At 37.5% G+C, this 21,251-nt stretch overlaps 2 protein-coding genes across 2 annotated transcripts in view; both read left to right on the top strand.

Annotated features, from left to right (window-relative positions):
* The first annotated feature begins 490 nt into the window (after positions 1-490).
* LOC107571818 (cytochrome c oxidase subunit 7A2, mitochondrial-like) lies at positions 491-4,420 on the top strand. The gene is made up of 4 exons (XM_016258200.1): positions 491-604; positions 1,154-1,243; positions 1,879-1,963; positions 4,168-4,420. The coding sequence occupies exons 1-4, from the start codon at positions 587-589 to the stop codon at positions 4,224-4,226; spliced, it is 252 nt and encodes an 83-aa protein (XP_016113686.1). The 5' UTR covers positions 491-586; the 3' UTR covers positions 4,227-4,420.
* A 2,277-nt stretch (positions 4,421-6,697) lies between these two features.
* The window catches only part of col12a1a (collagen, type XII, alpha 1a), an 86,512-nt gene continuing 71,958 nt past the window's right edge, over positions 6,698-21,251 (top strand). Inside the window, exons 1-13 of the mRNA XM_016258195.1 lie at positions 6,698-6,786; positions 7,394-7,499; positions 12,078-12,194; positions 12,278-12,418; positions 13,438-13,488; positions 15,124-15,387; positions 15,760-15,924; positions 16,017-16,190; positions 16,295-16,585; positions 17,627-18,229; positions 18,852-19,130; positions 19,219-19,491; positions 19,591-19,860. Of these exons, the coding sequence (XP_016113681.1) occupies positions 7,430-7,499; positions 12,078-12,194; positions 12,278-12,418; positions 13,438-13,488; positions 15,124-15,387; positions 15,760-15,924; positions 16,017-16,190; positions 16,295-16,585; positions 17,627-18,229; positions 18,852-19,130; positions 19,219-19,491; positions 19,591-19,860 (2,698 nt within the window). The 5' untranslated portion in view covers positions 6,698-6,786; positions 7,394-7,429. The remainder of the gene's footprint in view (positions 6,787-7,393; positions 7,500-12,077; positions 12,195-12,277; positions 12,419-13,437; positions 13,489-15,123; positions 15,388-15,759; positions 15,925-16,016; positions 16,191-16,294; positions 16,586-17,626; positions 18,230-18,851; positions 19,131-19,218; positions 19,492-19,590; positions 19,861-21,251) is intronic.

Genomic DNA, 21,251 nt, shown 5'->3' with positions numbered 1-21,251 from the left:
TTCCATACCACCTCAGCAGTGCCACAGGCTGATCACCTCCATGCCACGCCGAATTGATGCAGTAATTCATGCAAAAGGAGGCCCAACCAAGTATTGAGCACATGTACAGTAAATGAACATACATTTCAGCCTGACATTTCTGTTTAAAATATCCTTTTTTTTTAAATTGATCTGATGTAATATTCAAATTTTCTGAGACACTGAATTTGGGGTTTTCATTATCTGTAAGCCATAATCATCAACATTTCAAGAAATAAAGGCTTGAAATATTTCACTCTATGTGCAATGAATCTATATAATATACGGGTTTCACTTTCTGAAATGAGTGACAAAAAATATTGACCTTTTTCATGATATTCTAATATTTGAACGCGAATCTTTTTTCGAGTCATTTAAATGAACGCGATTCTGTCCGAACGAACCGATTCTCTAAAGAACCGGACCTCTCAAACGCTTCTGTCCAGTAGGCGGCAGTATAATGCGCCTCTCGCTGCAGAGCCGAGCAGAAGAAGGAAGTGACATTTTCGAGTGTCCTTGTGCTGGTGCGGCTTCCTGAACACTGCGGGCTAAAGGAGAAATTATCACCATGTTTAGGCACTTAAGGGTGAGATTTAAGCTTTTTAAGCGTGTCCTCATTGCATTTATGTGAAGAAAGCGATTGACTGTCTTTTCATAACTCAGCTTGATTAGATCTGAGCGGAATTAGCAGCGCGGTTAGCCTAGCAGCAGCTCTCGTGACCTCCTGCTCATGACAGGAATATCGAGTTTTTTTTATTTTTGTTAATATATTTTTAGTTTAGCTGATGTAAGAAATATGATATGCACACACTCTATCAGTACATTGATATGTAAATTCATGTATTGAGTTTGACCAGTCTCTGTCAAGGTCGATACATTGCAGCTTCCTGGAAAGCTTTATAATATGTTGGCTTTTATTGAAATTGTTATTTACGTGTAGGTTGTTTTTTTGGTATCTGAGGCCTTTTGAAGGCATTATATATCAGCCTGTAGAGGTCCAATGTGATCAGGGTTGATACTGCACATTCATTTCTGAACTTCAGAGTGTTTTTTCCCTTATGAACATGATATTTCATAATATGTAGTATATATACATGCATATATAACTCATAAATGTGGTTTTGTTTTTGTGTAGACCCTGCAGCAGGTCTCCAGGCGGACCCTGTCCAGTTCTGCACGCAGACAGCTGGAGAATAAAGTCCCTGTCAAGCAGAAGTTGTTTCAAGTTAGTCCTCTAGTCTAGCTCTGCTCCAATCCAGCTAGACATTTTAGCCAAAGATTTGACTGAGTTAGTTCCTCCATCTTCTTTGTCCTCCTTGGCACTGGCTAATGGTAATGTTAAAGTTAAGACTGCAGTTTGTTCCCAGGTTCTGGACTGATGGTCCAGTGTGGATGAACAGATAAGTATCAAATGATTCGCTAATAGGGTTCACTTTTATAGTAAGCTGTAATTACTAATCACTGCATGTGCTGTCATGCTGAAATAGAGTCTAATAAAACAAGTAGAGTAAAGCTTCACTTATTTCATAACTGCGATATCACTGGCTTTGCCGCTGCTGGCACATTCTGCTCACGGCGGTCTGGCGATACATTGAGGGTGTCTGTTATATTGCGCTATGTGTCTGATCGATTATGAATGCTCTGTTCGTTTTGGTGGTCCCATCCATAGGAGTAAAACTGACCAAAACAAGTGTTTTCTCAAAACATAACATAAGAGTACTTCTATTATTCTTACTTCCTAAATATGCAAGTGCAGAATTGGGCTCGTCCTCTTCAATCTGTTTTTATGCTTTACACTCGTGGCCCCCAGAATGCGTGCTGATGTATCAAATGCTAATATGCGGTTTCTGTTTCTTTCAGGAAGACAATGGCATGCCCGTTCATTTGAAGGGAGGCACGACAGATGCTCTCTTGTACAGGGCAACGATGGCTCTTACTGTCTTTGGTAAGGTATAGATATTTAGCCTTTATTTGTAGTGTTTTTGCTTGAACTGCCTTTCATTTTATTCATCTGGAATCACGGGATTACCGTCAGTGTGGTTCATAATAGCCTAATGATTAATAACTCCAGTAAATAATATTACATTAATAACATTTGTTTTGTAAATAGTCTAATAGGATCTCTTTTGCTCTCTTGTACAGGGCAACGATGGCTCTTACTGTCTTTGGTAAGGTATAGATATTTAGCCTTCATTTGTAGTGTTTTTGCTTGAACTGCCTTTCATTTTATTCATCTGGAATCACGGGATTACCGTCAGTGTGGTTCATAATAGCCTAATGATTAATAACTCCAGTAAATAATATTACATTAATAACATTTGTTTTGTAAATAGTCTAATAGGATCTCTTTAAGGGCCTTATGAAATTTGTTCAAATTAATTTAATAACAAATAAGAAAGTTTTTAATGTTTCTGGATTGTGTCTAGATTGTGTTCTGTTTTAATGATTACATTTTCATAATAAAAAACATGTCTAATTAATAGAAATCATGAAACGGAGACAATTTAACAAGAATTTGTTAAATTTAGGGTCCGATGAAATCCGTTTTATTTTTCTCAAATTATGGTTAATGGTTTAATTAATTAAATTAATGATATAATTCAATTTAATAATCAAGAATGGCTTATCCGAATTTAATTTTTATTATTATGGTTATTACTTTATTATTTTATAATTATTTAGTAAAAATATATTATTTAGTTTTTTTATTAATTAATGATATAATTCAATTTAATAATCAAGAATGGCTTATCCGAATTTAATTTGTATTATTATGGTTATTACTTTATTATTTTATAATTATTTAGTAAAAATATATTATTTTGTAATTATAATTATTATTATTATTTTAAGAGTTAAAGTTTAACAGTTTTATTTTTGGCAAAGAAAGTGATACTGTTAAAACATGGAAGAAAAATTGTGATCCTTAAAGTTGTAATAATTGTATTATTATTATTGGAGAGTGTTGTTGTGGGTCCTGCAATACAACTATACAAACAAAAAAGAAACCCTAGAAGTAGTTCATACATGTTGTGTGCTATATTTCGAGTCGTGTGAAACTGAAGTAATATGCTGAATATAGCCCATGTTTGCATCCAGATTAGGCTTGCTGCGATAGACGGTGATACCGGTGTTAAGCCGCAACACTGGTTACGTCACTTGCCCACCTTTATTTAAACTTTGTCATTTAAAAAAAAATTTTTTTTTACGTCAAGGTGTATGCCGTGCCTCCAAGCTTTCTCACTCGTTTTGCAAATAAAAGTTCTACGTTTCTTATTTATTTGGTTTTGCATACCTATTTAACCTTTATGTAAGTTATTTGTTATTTTATATTAGGCATAGCCTGCCCTATAGCATGGTGTATTTTTATTTGTTTTGTTAATAAAAGTTCTATGTTTTATATATAGGCTAAAGTGAGTTTGACGTTGTATTTTGTTGTTGCATTCAAGCAATTGATGCCGAACTGCCGCTAATTCGAAAGTGAAAGTAAAATGCACATGCCGCTTTTAAGCTATTTAAAATCGAAGGAAAGCGAGGAAAAGAGGGAAAATTCAAACGAACAATTAATGCTTTACTCCGAATTGCCGCTGTTTGAAAGTGAAAGTAAAATGCGCATGCCGCTTTTACAAGCTATTTAAAAGCGAAGGAAAAGAGGGAGCGCCCCGCCCCCGCGGTGATACCGGTGTTACCGGTGTTGTCACACGTCGATTAACCGGTGGGGAAATGTCACCGTCACAACCCTAATGCAGATTTCAAACTGACATGCCAGTGACATCGTTGCCATGACACAAAAACTAATGACAAAATTTTTTTAATGTTTTAAAATAAAACAAGTTTATTCCTGTACTCGGCTGTGCTGCTATATAGTTTGCAAATATAATCGAGAAAGATGTGATCAAACTGTGTGTATTTTTAATTTTTAATAATATTTCTAAATGTATTAACAGCAGAACAGTTGCTTATAGTTACTCATACCAGGGAATATGAGTAATCCCAGCAATCTTAATTTAGGTTAAATGTCTTTAAGGGTGTTCAAAGGTCATATTGTTTTCTTCTTTGTACTGTTTTCAGTGTAAAAATGCAGTGAATATGTAATTGTTTGGCTCTGTAAACAGTGCTTTTATTGTCCCACCCCTCTTCTCTCCACAGGGTGTGGTTATGTGCTGTATGCATTGATCGATGCAGCGCTGCCCAAGAAGAAGGATTGAACATGCCCCTCTATTCATGTTGTAAAGACCTCTGATCCTCAGAAAGATATGTCCTGTCAGTTATTTTCATTACAATGGATTCATATTTATTGATTGTAATGTAAAGCGCAATCATTATGTAATAAAACGTTCCACTGGCAGTCTGTGTTTGAAGTTTTCCTCTCAACTGGGTTTTCATAAAATTTCATTAGATTTAAAGTCACGTTGCAGCAGTAACGACAGATCTTTTCTTCCATCCTGTGAATCCTGTGCATGCCATTGAAACGGATTCTTGGAAAGATTCCGGGGCGGGACTTGGTTGTTGATTGGATGTTGAGATGTGGGCGTGGCACTCACAGAGGCGGGGCTTATGTGTCCTCTGTACATCACCAGAGGAATGTCTGTCATCCAGTTAAGACACTGATTAAACATTACAAGTTCTAAAAATAAAGTTTCAAGCATGTTCATGGATGAATCATGCACTATAACGTGCCTTTAGAAAACCGGGTGAATTTTCATTTCGTGTTGACTTAAAAATATAAGTACATTTCAAACCAGCATCTCATCTTGATCACATTCTCAACTTTTTCTTGAACTGAAGAAGGAATCTTGAGGATAAGACTGTCCCTATGTATGTGAACTCTATAGTATGGAGGATAATTGTTCAGCTTTGCTGTATGTTAATTATGTTAGAAATATACTAATAGTTGGGTTTTCAACAATTCTCTGTTTTTTATGCTAAAGAATAGTAGCCAACAAATAGGCTAATTGGGGGCAGTCGTGGCCTAATGGTTAGAGAGTTGAGTCTCAGGTCCTTGAGCAAGGCACCGAACCCCGAACTGCTCCCCGGGTGCCACAGCAATATGGCTGCCCACTGCTCCTGGTGTGTGTTCACTACCAGGGTTGGGGGTAATACATTACAAGTAACGCGAGTTACGTAATCAGATTACTTTTTTCAAGTAACTAGGAATATCCAAGTTACTTTTTCAAATAAGTAGCGCAAGTTACTTTTTTTCACAGTAATTGATTGACAGCTCTCTGGTCCCAATGTTGAGAAATCAGAAGATGCTACTGTAGTTCTAAAATAAATATGAATATGCATGAATTCATCTCACTCACATAAAAAAAAAAAAAACACAGATTCAATATTCCTCGAAATGAACACAAATAATGCAACTCAGAATATGGCGCAAACCTGCAATAATTAAATGTTAAACAACACAAATGGGGTAATACATTACAAGTAACGCGAGTTACGTAATCAGATTACTTTTTTCAAGTAACTAGGAATATCCAAGTTACTTTTTCAAATAAGTAGCGCAAGTTACTTTTTTTCACAGTAATTGATTGACAGCTCTCTGGTCCCAATGTTGAGAAATCAGAAGATGCTACTGTAGTTCTAAAATAAATATGAATATGCATGAATTCATCTCACTCACATAAAAAAAAAAAAACACACAGATTCAGTATTCCTCAAAATGAACACAAATAACGCAACTCAGAATATGGCGCAAACCTGCAATAATTAAATGTTAAACAACACAAATATGCTTTATGTATTTAATCCCATTCTACTAAGCAATATCTTTGCTTCTGGCCTTCGATGATCCGGTTCAACCATACTAATGAGCAAAAATTACTCTAGATAAACATTTGTGTGTCTTTGTTTATTGCTGTAGTGTGTTGAAATTTCTTCTTCTGCATTCTACTGTACGGACGTAAATGTACTTTCCCTTCAGCCTGAGGTTTATTCATTTCACTTTTGGTGTGAAAAGCTTTTATATTTGCCAAAAATAGAACTTTTTTATTTTAAAAACAAACAAGCAAGCCCTGTCCAGATTTAAAAAGTAACGCAAAAGTAACGCAACGCATTACTTTCCATAAAAAGTAACTAAGTAACGTAATTAGTTACTTTTTTATGGAGTAATGCGATATTGTAATGCATTACTTTTAAAAAGACTTGGATGGGTTAAATGCAGAGCACAAATTCCGAGTATGGGTCACCACCATACTTGGCCACGTGTCACTTTTAGATATTTTTCAGTATTGTTAAAATGAACTAGTTAGAAATAATGAATTTTAGTAGTTATATGTGAGAAAACCTGACCTGCACTGGAAAAAAAGAGTTTGTTGGAATAATTTCCCTTCAGAAATAGCTAGTACATTTCACAAAGAAATAGAACATTAAATTAAACGTAAAAAATAAGTAACAAATAAGTATATTTCATTCATTCTAATAATTTTTCGAGTTAGTCATTTTTGCCCATCTTTTCAAAGCACAATCTGAGGCATAATAGATCTAATTTGAAAGAGTATTAAAACTTTAAACGCCACAGCGCATCTGCATCCCACTGAAGCAGATTCTGTCTCTGATTTAAAAGCGGGGGCTCCGTTCTTGAGGAATTTCGTAAGGGAGTAAAGTTGGGAACAACCCCCTATTTAGTGTCAGGTTGAGCTCAGATTCCTCCCACTCTCCCAGAGGCTTCCCTCACTGCTGGAGGAGCGGGACGAGGCTCTCAGTCTGTCTGCAGGGGGACATCAGCCTTTACTTTCCATGTGTGATATTGACGGACTAATACAGGTCTGAACATGATTTCCTCACTTCTTTCAAACATTTCAAAAGAGTTATTTAGATTTGTGTGGATTTTCTTGATGAACGTTGTTCAGGGAATTAAATTCAAGTTAAATAAATAGCTATTACTCGGGAAGTTTTAATGTGTGAAATTTGGTGATGTAGCCTACGAGACGTTTAGAGGATTTAATCACAATTGTGTAATTCATTAATGCATGTTTCTTGAGCTCTGCCACGTCTTTTCTGTTGATAGTTTTGATAAACACAAAGGTTTTGTTTATGTTTAGCAGAAATCATATTGAAATGCTTATTGATTTAGGCTGGTCTATAGATGAATGGTTGGCAGTCTCTCTGCACTTGCATCAAACTCCACGTGGAGACGCTCGTGAGCCGTTATGTGGATCACTGTGTCTCATTGAGAATCAATTCTAGATATTAATTCTAAGTATCTAAGTGCCATTTACATGTTCAGTTGTTAAAAAAGATTTACGCTTATTTAGTCCAAAATAAAAAAAATGCCAAGCACACCGTGAATGCATTGGCATAATAATAATTCAAATAATGTAGCTACTATGCAATTACTGCAGAAATAATGTTTTTTTTTCTATCTTTGTAGATTAATTAATGAGCTGCTGACTGTGTCTGTGTAAACATGAAGATCAGGCTGTGTTTGGCTGCCGCTGCACTCTTTGCTATATTACTGAATTCAGTAGAGGCTCAAGGTATAGTCCATTCTGCCAGTCTCTCTTCTATTTTTAAAATTGTATTTTTTATTGTTAAATATGTTGTTCATTAATTGGACACCAAGCATACATTTTTTACTTTTTGAATATCTTATATTAAACTGTATTACTACTTCTTAAATGCTAAATCAACTTAAGCCAATATAATTGACTTCTATAGTTTATATTTATATAGAAAGCTTGAAATAGTTCTAATAAGCTATTAAATGAAAATGATGTGCTCTATTTGTTTAAAAATGTTACTCTTCGTGTTGTCTGTGATTCCGGTCTACAAAGAGGCGTGTGCTTCTGCACACACAGAATTAAAAAAAAAAAAAAATCGATTTATACTTAAAATGTTTAGCATGAAAAATAGTCTCGTAATCTGCCATTTGTTGGGAGGCATGCCTCAGCAGTTCTGCAGATATGAAACAAAGCTGTCTGGGATGGTCATCACCTCCTCTATGAGTCTGTTATTGCCCAATGAATTACCATTAGTGCTGGTTAATTACAGGAGCCGAATTGAAAACTTTGTTACAAAGACATCAAAAAAAGGTTAAACTGAAGACTACTACAGGATTTTTAACTGCTCATAAGTGTTCTTGCAGGGATTTAAGTCTCTCTAGTTAAACTCAATTGTGCAGTTATCAAGAGTCAAAAGACATGCAACAAAATCACTCAGTTTGAAACTTTTTCGTGTCGCTAGATCAGGGTTGCCAGATCGCAGAAATATTTTTCAGCTCAGAACAGACTCAAAACCCACCCCGAGGGAATGAAATCTAGCCTAATTTCCCCCGCATCCAATCACAGTTGACAGCTGCTGGATTCCCATTAAAAGCCTTAAAGGGATAGTTCACCCAAAAATGAAAATTCTGTCATTATTTACTCACCCTCGTGTTGTTCCAAACCAGTAAGACCTTCGTTTATCTTCAGAACACAATTTAAGATATTTTTGATGGATTCTCTCTGACCCTCCCATAGACAGCAAGGTAACTACCACGTTCAAGGTCCAGAAAAGTACCAAGACGATCGACAAAGTAGTCCGTGTGACATCAGTGGTTCAACTGTAAAGTTACGAAGCTACGAGAATACTTTTTTTGAGTAAAGTAACGACTTTATTCCACATTTTCGTCTCTACTGCGTCACTTTGGACGTGCGGTCACGACAGTATCATGACGCGAGCGTGTGGCGGCGCCGGATCTGGGTCAGCGCCGCCACACGCTCGCCTCATGATACTGTCGTGAACGCGCGTAACTTTCGAAAATGTGGAATAAAGTCGTTATTTTTGTTTTCTTTGCGCAAAAAAGTTTTCTCGTAGCTTCGTAACTTTACAGTTGAACCACTGATGTCACACGGACTACTTTGTCGATCGTCTTGGTACTTTTCTGGACCTTGAACCTGGTAGTTACCTTGCTGTCTATGGGAGGGTCAGAGAGCCCTCAGAATTAATCAAAAATATCTTAAATTGTGTTCCGAAGATGAACGAAGGTCTTACGGGTTTCGAACAACACGAGGGCGAGTAATTAATGACAGAATTTTCATTTTTGGGTGAACTAACCCTTTAAATGCATATTGTCCTTAATTCTTTTATACAATCCTTCATACATGAAATTAAATCTCTGATATATTCTGATCTCAGTCAAGATGTATTATCAAAACAACCTCGGCAACCCTGAGCTGGATACACACATAAAATGTCCTTCAAATATAAAAATACTTTTAATAAATGTACTTTATGCTTAACTAAATGGGTTCCAGAAGTAAAATGGATAAGTGTTTTCTACCGCATGAGTTGAAGTTGTCTTAGTTTAAGACGGATCTGTAATTAAAGTCACCACACAGCATCAGTTTAGCCCTCCGACAGCTGTCTCGAGCGAAAGGGATGTGATGATTTGAGAACGTGAGGATGAAGATTGATTCAACTGGAAAACCAAATTATTATTATTTTTTGTGCGCGGGCTGTAACAGAATGGAAAGATGTAACATGAGAGGGCTGAATTAGTCCTCAGACAGCACAAAGACAAAGAGCCTTTTTAGGTTTCCTGCAGCCGCTCACGAAAACGCTGAGTTTCAATCCATATGGAAAGTTAATATGCAGTAATGTTTAATGTCAGCACATGTTGTGGAATTACTTTGGCATCTTTTCGGCTTCTCCGGGAGACTCCAATGGCGCTAGGCAGAAAGAATGCCTGACTGGCTGGAGGTTATTGACATGGAGCAGACTCTCTCTCCGGGGGATGAGAGAAGTGCTCTCCTGACGGGCCTCCTCATCCTGAAGTTTCCAGAAACTCAACACGAGCCGACGTTTGTGTCACTTTCGTTATGAAACTGTCAACAGAGTCAACAAAGCTGTCACGTCCCATTATTATAACAGTTGGCTGAGCCGGTATTAAAGCTCAATGGTAAGGTAGCGTTTCACACATCATTTATGCGCGCTGGGGCCGTGACACAAGATGCCTCATCTGTGAATCGGTGAAGACTCATGGGTTCGGCCTGTTCGGACACATGAAGGGAATCGGCCCAGACCGTTGAGTTTGACGCGTCAGGTTGGTGAGCATTCTTTCTCCAGCAGGTCGTGTTGTCTGTCGTTTTCCTGGTGTGTTTCCTCCACCGTTTATTTTTAAATGATATTCTGCTGCTCTGGCCTCCATCCACGCACACTTCTTTCCACCCGAATCTTCCCTTTTTCTTTGCACATGTGACATTTTGCCACGTCCTCCTTATTCAGCTGGCCTGTCAAGTAGAATTAAAAACAGTAGTGCATGGAAAAAGATGATGGAGATTTCTACAGGGAAAATCTGCTCTTATAGACGATTATAAAGCAGACACCGTGGATCTTCATCGCCTTGTTGATGAAGAGTAGTGATAAATGTTCTAGTTTAAAAAACTCTTCAATACATTCTTAAAAATAAAGGTTCCGAATAGACCCAAATTTTCTGTTTCTTGCTAGAAAAATCATATTCTGATGCTTAAAACCTTAGAACCTATAATGTACTGTAACATCAATAACTTTTTAAATCTCCAAAGAACGACAAAGTTTCAAGTGACCTTTACTTTTAAGTGTGCTAAACACTATTGTACACGCTTAAAAATAAAGGTTCTTTATTGGCATTGACTCCATGAAGAACATTTAACATCCTTGGAACTTTTCAATTGCACAAAAGGTTCTTTATTGTGGAAAAAGGGCTCTTTAAATAAAATGTTATTCAAAGTACAAAAACAATTGGTTCTTTTAAGAACTGTTCACTGCAGTGGGAACCAAATATCTATGGCCATTTAGGAACCCTTATATTTAAGAGTGTGATATTGCATGCTGCACACTGCTGGTTAAATATACTAATTAATTTCTGTAATATTAAGCATGTCTAATATTTACATTTATATTTACATTTAGTCATTTAGCAGACGCTTTTATCCAAAGCGACTTACAAATGAATAATTTTTTTTAATATCATCTATTGTTTGCATTTTGGATGACATCGCCTGTTTTTCCTATGCATTCTTTGCATTTAAGACATTATTCTGACAGCAGAGATTTACATCAGTCATCAGCATTCATGCATGCAGATGTAACACGGATGTTGAGTGCGTAAGTGGACATCTCATTGCCTTAGATCGCCGCCTGCTGAGATGAGATCCACGACGTTTTGATGTAGATTGCATATTAATAATGTCTATGACAGAATATCATTTTGAAATACATTTGTTGTGTTGTCCTTTGTGTTGTACATGGAAACAGTGTAATAAGTTGTTCACCCATGTACATGTGCATGACACTTTGACAACCAGACGAATGCGGATCGATTTCCTCATATATCTGCGTGATTTTTGATTGATTTATTTTTTTGTGTTGTACATTTTCCTTCACACCTCTCAATTAGGAGTGTTGTCTTGTCACGTACACCTTCTGTTTGAAAAGGAACTACACAAAAGTCTGTCACGACAAGTTGTGTATTCTTTTTTTGAGATTTGCAATGGATACGTGCCTTCAGTAAAACTTGTCAGTACCCAAGCCTTGCCGGAATATATGTATATATACAAAGCGTATATATAACATATATGTATTTTTTACTCCTGACAGAGCCATCTGGACATCATTGACATCTTGAAAACTTGATTCCATTGTATAATCAATATCTTGGGAATGGAAACATTGTCTTGATATGATTTATTTTTGTCACCAGAGTTCCAGTGAACGGGCATGCCTTGTATTGAACGCATTCAGCATGTATTGGATGGTTGCCTGCACATGGATTGGCGATGCCATTTTGTTTGTGATAGGTCTTGAAATGTGTTTAGCTCTTCTCTGCTTGAGCTGCAGACCATGAGATTCCAGGTTATGCAACTCAAGAAAAGGCCATTTGAACTCGAAATGGCTTCCGTCACTCTCTTATGTTGTGTTTTGTCACCGTTACTTTTGGTTCTGTTTGTCTTGCCCAACAATAAACTACTAAACTTCAGTCCTGAAGTGTTTGTCGTTGGGATAGTTAAAAACCATCTAATGTTTCTTCACAATTTATTATTAATTGAGATATTGAAGTTTCTCATTATCTTGACTCTTTAACCTCTTGTTTGCAGTGGAGCCTCCTTCAGACATGAAATTTAAAATCTTAAATGAAAACACAGTGCATATGTCATGGAGGAGGCCTTCGTCTCAGATACAGGGCTACAGAATACAAGTCATATCAGATGCAGGTGCGTGATGTCAACAGCTGCATGTTTTTTGATCAGCTTTGAGGGACTTATCTTCTGACTCGATATGTCATTACATGTTCCAGATGATTTGAAAGATTTCAGTCTTTCTGCCTCAGCCACAAACACATCAATCACGGATTTAACTCCTGATGTAGACTATTCGGTGTCAATCAGTTCATATAATGGCGCGGAAGAAAGTATCCCTATACTTGGACAAATAACAAGTAAGTGCACACCAGACACCTCAATGTATTTTTCTTATTAGTTTTGTATTTTGAAACAAGCAACTATGTACGTATGCATGGTGGGATTTGTTCATGTATTACATTTTGGAATGAAACTTGAACATGAGTGATATTTCAAGCCATGCGGCTTATGGGATAAAGATGATTTAAGCTTTTAAATGGCACTTGCTAGAAATGTTTACATTTAAATAATGTCTTAAAAAGATCAAGTACAAACTAATAACATGCTTTTTTTTACATCTTAAATGCATGTGAGAGTGCACATCTTTATTATAATTATTATATTATTTAGTGTAAAAAGTATTTTTAACAATAGTTTATTAATCATATATTTTTTTCACCACATGACTTAATAAGCATTTAAGCAATTTTGTTAAAGTACTTTTTTTTTCTATAAGTACATTTTTAGAGTACGCTTATACAGATTAAATACATATAGTTTTTTTCTTACAATGAACATGAATTATTAACATGTTCATAATACAAGAGATGTCATTGAATGCATAAAATGCATTTTAAATGTATTTTGAATAAATGAAAGATTCAGACAAAAAACAAGCATTATGTTATTGACTCTTGTCGAGGAGTGTTTTGATATTGCTACAGGCAAACAGCATCTCAACCTCTCATTGAAAGAGGGACCTGAGTCATGTCTAGAAACCAGAATATAATAGAGAGTTAGGATTGGACTCCTGTGACTTAAGCCATAATGGAACCTTCCATAACACCCTAGGAATCACATAGCGATGCACTAAAAACCATTCAGAATACTGCAGCAATTGCATAGCAATGCCCTTTCAACACACTAGAATTGTGATTGTTTTGAAGCACCATTTATATTTTCTTCAGAAAATGTAAAAAAATCCAGTTTAGTTTGAGATCTTCTGAGCAAAATTACAGTAAATGAGGTGTTGTTGATTATCAGTTTTGATAAATCCATTTGCCGAAAGGAACTGTGAGCTTCCAAGACATAGACCTAATTTCTTCTCCTTTTACAGTTCAGTCCAGCAACACAAGTGGAACAAGGAAGACACCATCAGAGACTATCAGTGAGTATATTCAATCAAACCGTATCTTCTTCATTCCAGATTTGAGATTTTTCTTGCTTCTTGTCACCTGTGAAATGGAATTTTATATGCAATGTATTATATCACATTTTTCCTTTAAACTTTCTTTGTCCGACCACTGTAGACTTGTTATTGCTTGCAAAAAGAAAGATTGCTCAAGGTTGTGGTTGGCAATGTAAAAATTGCCTTTAATTAAAAGAATTAAAATAGAATCAGAGCTCATAAAACATTTTACTTTGTACTGTTAGAAGTGGCTGGTATAATACAGAGAGGGGCTCAGAGGACTTTTCTAGCCTCATTCATTGACTCTCACACACTCAGACATCACATTTTAAGCTGTAATCATTTTAGGTTTATCTCTAACCAACAGATGGCAGAATTCTACACCGAACACCTAGATCAATATCCAGAAACAACTTAAATTAAATTTTGATCATCATTTAAGTGATTTTTTTTCATAAAAATGTAATATTTCACATGCAAGCTAATGGTGTAGTTGCGGAATTCTGTGGTAAATAGGAACAAAAGTACTTAATATCTCCCAAAACACAGCATTAATGTATAGATGAGAAGTAAACAAACAAAAAAAAAATATATATTATTTGTATGATTAAAAATGTATATATTGTTTCTAAACTTTCTTTGTCCGACCACTGTAGACTTGTTATTGCTTGCAAAAAGAAAGATTGCTCAAGGTTGTGGTTGGCAATGTAAAAATTGCCTTTAATTAAAAGAATTAAAATAGAATCAGAGCTCATAAAACATTTTACTTTGTACTGTTAGAAGTGGCTGGTATAATACAGAGAGAGGCTCAGAGGACTTTTCTAGCCTCATTCATTGACTCTCACACACTCAGACATCACATTTTAAGCTGTAATCATTTTAGGTTTATCTCTAACCAACAGATGGCAGAATTCTACACCGAACACCTAGATCAATATCCAGAAACAACTTAAATTAAATTTAGATCATCATTTAAGTGATTTGTTTCATAAAAATGTAATATTTCACATGCAAGCTAATGGTGTAGTTGCGGAATTCTGTGGTAAATAGGAACAAAAGTACTTAATATCTCCCAAAACACAGCATTAATGTATAGATGAGAAGTAAACAAACAAAAAAAATATATATATTATTTGTATGATTAAAAATGTATATATTGTTTACAATTACCATATTGACCATATGGACGTTAAGTGTAAACATTAAACGAGGACCATTTGAGGGTTAAACTAGTGGAAAAGATTACGGTCCTGATACAATTCCACTTCTTGTGAGTCCAAATTGTGAGTACCGCTGCCAAAACAAATCCAACTGAAATTCCAGAAAACGAGTTCTCAAGATATACATTTCACAGTAAAGTTTTGGATTCATGTCTAAAGAAACAGAAATAAGTTTATTGAAAGTTTCCATTGCTTTGGAGGCATCACTTTTTTTTTAGTGTAGTTGCAAAATAAACAAATGTGTAAATAGACTGCTTTTTTTCAACAACGACATTTTTTTTGTCCATTAATGTGTCAAAACAAATAAGTAAAATGACAAAGACTGTAGTAGATCGTATGCTGTCATACTATTATATGGCTTTCTCTCATGCCTCTTCATTTCCTCGTCATGCAGAGTGTTCAGTGAGTGCTGTCACGGATCTGGTTTTCCTGGTGGATGGCTCTTGGAGCGTGGGAAGAGAAAACTTTAAATTCATCCGGAGTTTAATTGGGGCCATGGCAGGAGCCTTTGACATAGGAGAGGATAAGACCAGAGTGGCTATTGTACAGTACAGCTCAGATACCAGGACAGAGTTCAACCTGAACCAATATTACAGACGGCCTGATGTCCTACGAGCCATTAAAAATCTGCCCTACAAGGGTGGTAATACCATGACAGGTGTGTAAAAGATTTTAGATTACCATACCATAATTTAGCCAATTTGGACTTGTTTCTGTATTGACATCCCTGTTGGTCCCGGAAGAACCCTACTCAGCATTAATCATCCAATCAGAGTTTGAGGATTGTGAAAGTTGTATGGATTGGGTTTGGCTTGGAGTGTGAACAACATTCTTATCAATCTATCATGCAGTAACATGTAGATGATATAGGAACACATCCTACTTGACAAAACTGCTCAAAAATAGTTAATTACCTGATTAAACATAAAAAGAGTCCTAAATAACTGAATAACACCAACACTTCTAAAATAATCACTTCTTCCTTCAACATGAATTAATTTGTATCTTGGTTTCTTACATGCTCAACCAGGTGATGCAATGGACTATTTGGTGAAAAACACCTTCACTGTTGCATCTGGAGCCAGGAAAGGCTTTCCAAAAGTAGCCATGATCATCACTGATGGAAAATCACAAGACGCAGTTGGGGAGTATGCAGAACGCCTGAGGAACATTGGAGTAGAGATCTTTGTCCTGGGTATGTGTCTATACATCTGTTGAACATGTTTCTGATATTCGTAATCCAAAACTGTATGGAACACTATTTCAAGCTATAGTTTATGTCTTCAGGTATCAAAGGAGCAGATGAGGATGAGTTGAAGGAGATGGCCTCCACTCCCCACAGCAAGCATATCTATAATGTCCCAAACTTTGACATGATCAGTCAGGTGCAGAAGGAGCTCATCACTCAGGTGTGCTCTGGTGTGGAGGAGCAGCTAAATTTCCTTGCAAGCGGACAGGAAGGTACTGCCCATGCACACATAATCCCACTAAACTCATAGAGAATTTACCAGTTAATGGAAAATCTATAAATCATAAATATCTTTGATATACTTTTTTTACCCCAGATGTTGAACCAGCTTCGGACCTCAGAGTAACTGACATCTCCTCCAAATCCATGAGAATTACGTGGGATTCGTCTCCTGGTGACATCACAGGCTATAAGCTGCAGGTCTTCCCCATGATTGCTGCTGCTAAGAAGCAGGAGCTCTACATAGGGCCCACATTCACCATGGCCAACGTCAGAGACCTGTCTCCTGAGACAGAGTATGAGATCAGTCTGTTTGCCCTCAAAGGTCTGACCCCTAGTAAGCCACAAGTTGTCAACGAGAAAACCCAGCCTGTGAAGGTGTCTACAGGTAAGATGCTAACAACTCATTGCGATCATGCGTCCAAGGCCCTGTTTACACCTGGTATTAAGATGCGTTTTGGTCAATCGGATCACAAGTAGACAAGGGAGACTCATTCCCATTTACACCTGGTGTTTTAATCCTACACTTTTTCCACTTTCAACCATTCCTGTCCTGATTTTGAGGGGAGGATTATGGGCGAGTCTATATATGGTATTTTTCTGATCTTTCAATCTAATATTGTGAAATAAACTTGCACAATTTACATAAGAACACAAAAGGAGGCAACAGAAAACGATACGGAGAGCAGCAGCTTTAAAATCACTACTGGTAAGATAGCATTGACATTTTTTGTTGCCTTAAAACCAAACTTATGATTTCAGATGGCAAAGTTTAAGGGGCAGGGTTTAAATCCTGTCTGGCTAACACGTCCTGGAGTGTTGTAGAATTAGGTCAGTAGGCAGAGAGGAGACGGTCTTTTGTGGCTGTTTGAATGTATTCGACCACATGAGCGTCCACTACAAGAGCAATCCCGTCGAATGTGTTTTCTACTACCTCTGGAAGTGGTCAAAGTGGACAAGCTCAAAGCGTTTTGATTCCTGTTCACACCTGTATTTAGCGTTGTCCACTTGTGATTGGATTGACCAAAACACATCTTAATATCCAGTGTAAACAGGTCCCAAGTATTCAATCAAGAGATCTGAGCACTACAAAATATTCCTTGAATTGTGTTGATCAAAGATGCAACTGCTCATGGATCACCTTCTTGTGGGGACTGAATCAACAACTTTTGAGTTGCCATCCCGAATCTTTAACCGTCCTATTAAAGGTTGGGATATACTACATGACTAATGTTGAGTCCCGCTGACTGTAAACCATTGCAAAAATCATGGCAAAAGTTGTGTTGTGTGTTCCAGCCTTAAATCTCATAGATCCAACCTATCCATAGTTTATCTATGTACTGGTACTTTTTAAGAACTGTTAACCCTCAAAATGCATTTAAAAAAAATTTCCAAACAGACAGGTTGTCTTGTGTTTTGTTCCCTATAGAGTGCTCCCTAGAGGTCGAGGTCCAAGCCGATATTGTCCTCCTGGTCGATGGCTCGTACAGTATAGGACTGGCTAACTTTGCTAAAGTTAGAGCCTTCCTTGAAGAGCTCGTCAAATCTTTTGACATCGGACTCGACAAAGTGCAGATCAGCTTGGTTCAATACAGTCGGGATCCTCACACTGAGTTTGCCCTGAACAAGCACGATGACAATGCAGCTGTGCTCAATGCAGTCCGCACCTTCCCCTACCGTGGAGGCTCCACCAACACTGGCAAGGCCATGACCTACGTAAGGGAAAAGATCTTCATTCCAGCCCGTGGCGCTCGTGATAACGTGCCCCGAGTCATGGTGCTCATCACAGACGGCAAGTCCTCCGATTCTTTCAAAAACCCTGCCAACAAACTAAGGGATGCAGATGTGGAGATTTTCGCTGTGGGAGTCAAGGACGCCGTGCGCTCCGAGCTGGAGGCGATTGCCAACGCACCTGCTGATAACCATGTGTTTGAGGTGGAAGACTTTGATTCTTTTCAGCGGATCTCCAAGGAACTAACCTCATCCATCTGCCTAAGAATTGAGCAGGAGCTCCATAACATCAAGAAAAGAAGTATGTGCCACCTTCGATTATATCCGTTTATTGGTTTTTCTGTCATTTCTGTTCATGTTTATGTGAGTGAGATTTATGGATAGCTTACCATGCTTTCCAAGTAGGACATGTTCCTGGATCAACAGCCTTGATGGATCTGGAATAACATTCTTATCAACCAATAGCATTTTAGGAATGAAGAAAGTGTTAAGGTTAGGGCCGGGGTTAGGAACTTAAACAACAATCTTATCAGCCTATCTATTCCCTCTGATAAGTTTACTCTGGGTAGTTAGTTAAGGATAGGGTTCAGGCTATGTTTTATTTGATGGGAATGTTGTTCCAGGATCAACAAAAGATCATAACACAAACAAGCTCTGGAAACATCTGTTGAGGACAGATTATATAGAGTAAACATAATGAACAATTTCAACATCATGATAATCAATACTAAATTGTTGTTATACACCACGTATTTCAATTTTATAATTGTGTTAACTCATGTGTATTTAGAATGTATTGCTTAAGGTTCTCTTGGAGCAAATCTGCAAGCAAGACCAAACGTAAAGCATAGAAAGTCAGATGGTAAACTTTCAAGAAAATTTACATCGTAAATGTGATTATAGTGATGTGTTCTGTCATACAGGTTTGGTTCCACCAAAGTCGCTAAGCTTCTCTGAGGTCTCCTCCAGAAGCTTCAGGACCTCATGGACTTCTGATGGAGAGGATGTCCTGTCTTATCTGGTGCGTTTCAGGCCAGCGGCTGACATAACTGGAGACTACATCTCTTTGGTGGTTCCTCCTGACACCACCACTACGATTTTGCCCAATCTCACACCCCTGACCACTTACGAGGTTAATGTTATCGCCCAGTATGATAAAGGAGACAGTTTTCCTTTGACAGACGAGGAGACGACTTTAGAAGGTATTTAATCATAGTCAAAGCCGTTTATCACTGACAAGTACAGCTTTTTTGCATGTGGCTGATAACACGCACTGCTCTCGCATTTCAGAATTAGGCTCTGTCCGTAACCTCATGGTGAGTGAAGAAACTGTAGACAGCTTCCGCGTGTCGTGGAAAGCCGCTCCAGGAGCAGTGCTGAGGTACAGACTGTTGTATGAGCCAGTGGGTGGAGGAGATAAACTGGAAGCAGAGACTGATGGGAGTCAGGTCACCACTGTGCTCCACGAACTGCTGCCCGTCACCACTTACCGTGTCACAGTGTACCCTGAGTATGCAAGTGGAATGGGTCCCTCCATGGACACCGAGGGCACCACCAAAGAAGGTCAGCACTGTTGGAAGTTTTGTTGTTTTCACTTCTGATTCTGTTCCCTTGAAATTCAAAAACAAGTAAATTAATACCATATTTATTATTCTCTCTCAGTCCGGGGCTCTCCACGTGACCTGAGTGTCTTCAACGAGACCGTGTCCAGCATGAGGGTCTCATGGCGGGCAGCTCCAGGCAACGTGCTTCAATATCATGTGGCCTACAAACCTGATGGTGGGGAAAGGAAAGAAATGTTTGTTAAAGGAGACACAACAACTGCTTTGCTGAAAAATTTGTCGCCGGACACCGAGTATGAGCTCTTTGTTAGTGCCCGTTACACCTCTGGCCTCGGAGCGCCACTTATGGGAACAGGCACCACTCTGGAAGGTAAGAGAATTCTGTATTACATTTGAAGTTTGTGCTTTCTACAAAGCAATTAATTTGTCTGCAGTACACTGTATAATATGAAAATACAAATTGATGGGTGATGGGTGGTTTAAGACACCCAGATGGCAGTCTGCACCAGTGGTTGACCTACACTGCTTTTTCAATAATAGATGCAGATAACCTAAAGGCATGGTTGCCGATCTATATTATATAATACAATTTAAAAGAAAATAAAAGAAAATGAGAAATTGAAAATTTAAATCAACACTCTAAAAAATGCTGGGTTAAATACAACCCAGCGCTGGGTAAAATATGGACAAACCCAGCGATTGGGTTGTTTTGACCCAGCGGTTGGGTTACTGCCCAGAAGGTTGGGTTAAACATTTAACCCAACTGTTGGTTGAAAACAACCCAATCGCTGGGTTTGTCCATATTTTACCCAGCTTTTTTTTAGAGTGAAATAAAAGCTGACACGAAATTTTATCAAAAGTCACTCAAAATTGTTTAAAAAAGTGCATTTTCAACTGACAAGGGCTGTCAGAAAATGTTGTCAAATTCTGACAATCTCCAAATATGATCATTCCCAAATATTGGATGATATAGAACTTTATGGCAAAGTGTTGAAAGGGAAACTGTACTACTAACTGCTACCCTAATTGTTTCTTCGCACACTTCTATATCACACTCTTAACAGAGGACAGACGTACCTAAAAGACTTTCGGTGTTGTCTGTCAGTGTGAAGTGAACTCTAAATTTGGGAACCAAATGGATGACCTTTTAGATGTGCCATCTAATGACTGATCTCACTGTGTGGATTCCCACACTCTCTAGGTTTATTTGGTGTGTGGGCAGAAGATGAATTAGCTGAGCTTGTAAAACTTTCCTCACTCATGCTTGGCATTGCAAGAAGAGTGAATGGAAACAAAACCTCAAAGATATTGGTTTGGATTCATCTTTTCTAGTGTCTAACCGTGGTCTAGCAATCAGAATTTGGGGTTTTAAACTTAAATCATACAGTGTATAGTTCTGTTCTACTTTTCTAAAGTTACTAATTTAAAAACCACATTATGTCGATATATAGATTACATACTCTTTTGATACTGTGCTGGATTTTTAGTGATTGCTAGTTATTTGTGTCCTGTTACTGTCTGGCTTATATTAGTGGTCTCAAACCACTAAGAGCCAATTTCTTTAACATAAAACGCTTCCTTTTTTGTGAAGTACATGTCACTCTCAATATTCTCTTGATAAAAAGCATGTCAGAAATACCATTCACTTGTGGGCTTGTTGAATATTAGCCACTGCCAAACAATTTCATCCAAGATTTTTAGCCTGAAAATAAATGCCCAAAACTTACTGCATGTCTTTCTTCGGATGTATTTCAAGCAGTG

The sequence above is a fragment of the Sinocyclocheilus grahami genome, unplaced genomic scaffold (assembly GCF_001515645.1).
Source record: "Sinocyclocheilus grahami isolate Dianchi unplaced genomic scaffold, SAMN03320097.WGS_v1.1 scaffold1655.1, whole genome shotgun sequence".
NCBI classification, from domain to species: domain Eukaryota; kingdom Metazoa; phylum Chordata; class Actinopteri; order Cypriniformes; family Cyprinidae; genus Sinocyclocheilus; species Sinocyclocheilus grahami.
The sequence above is the reverse complement of the archived record's forward strand: the minus strand, read 5'-3'. Positions and strand labels throughout refer to the sequence as shown.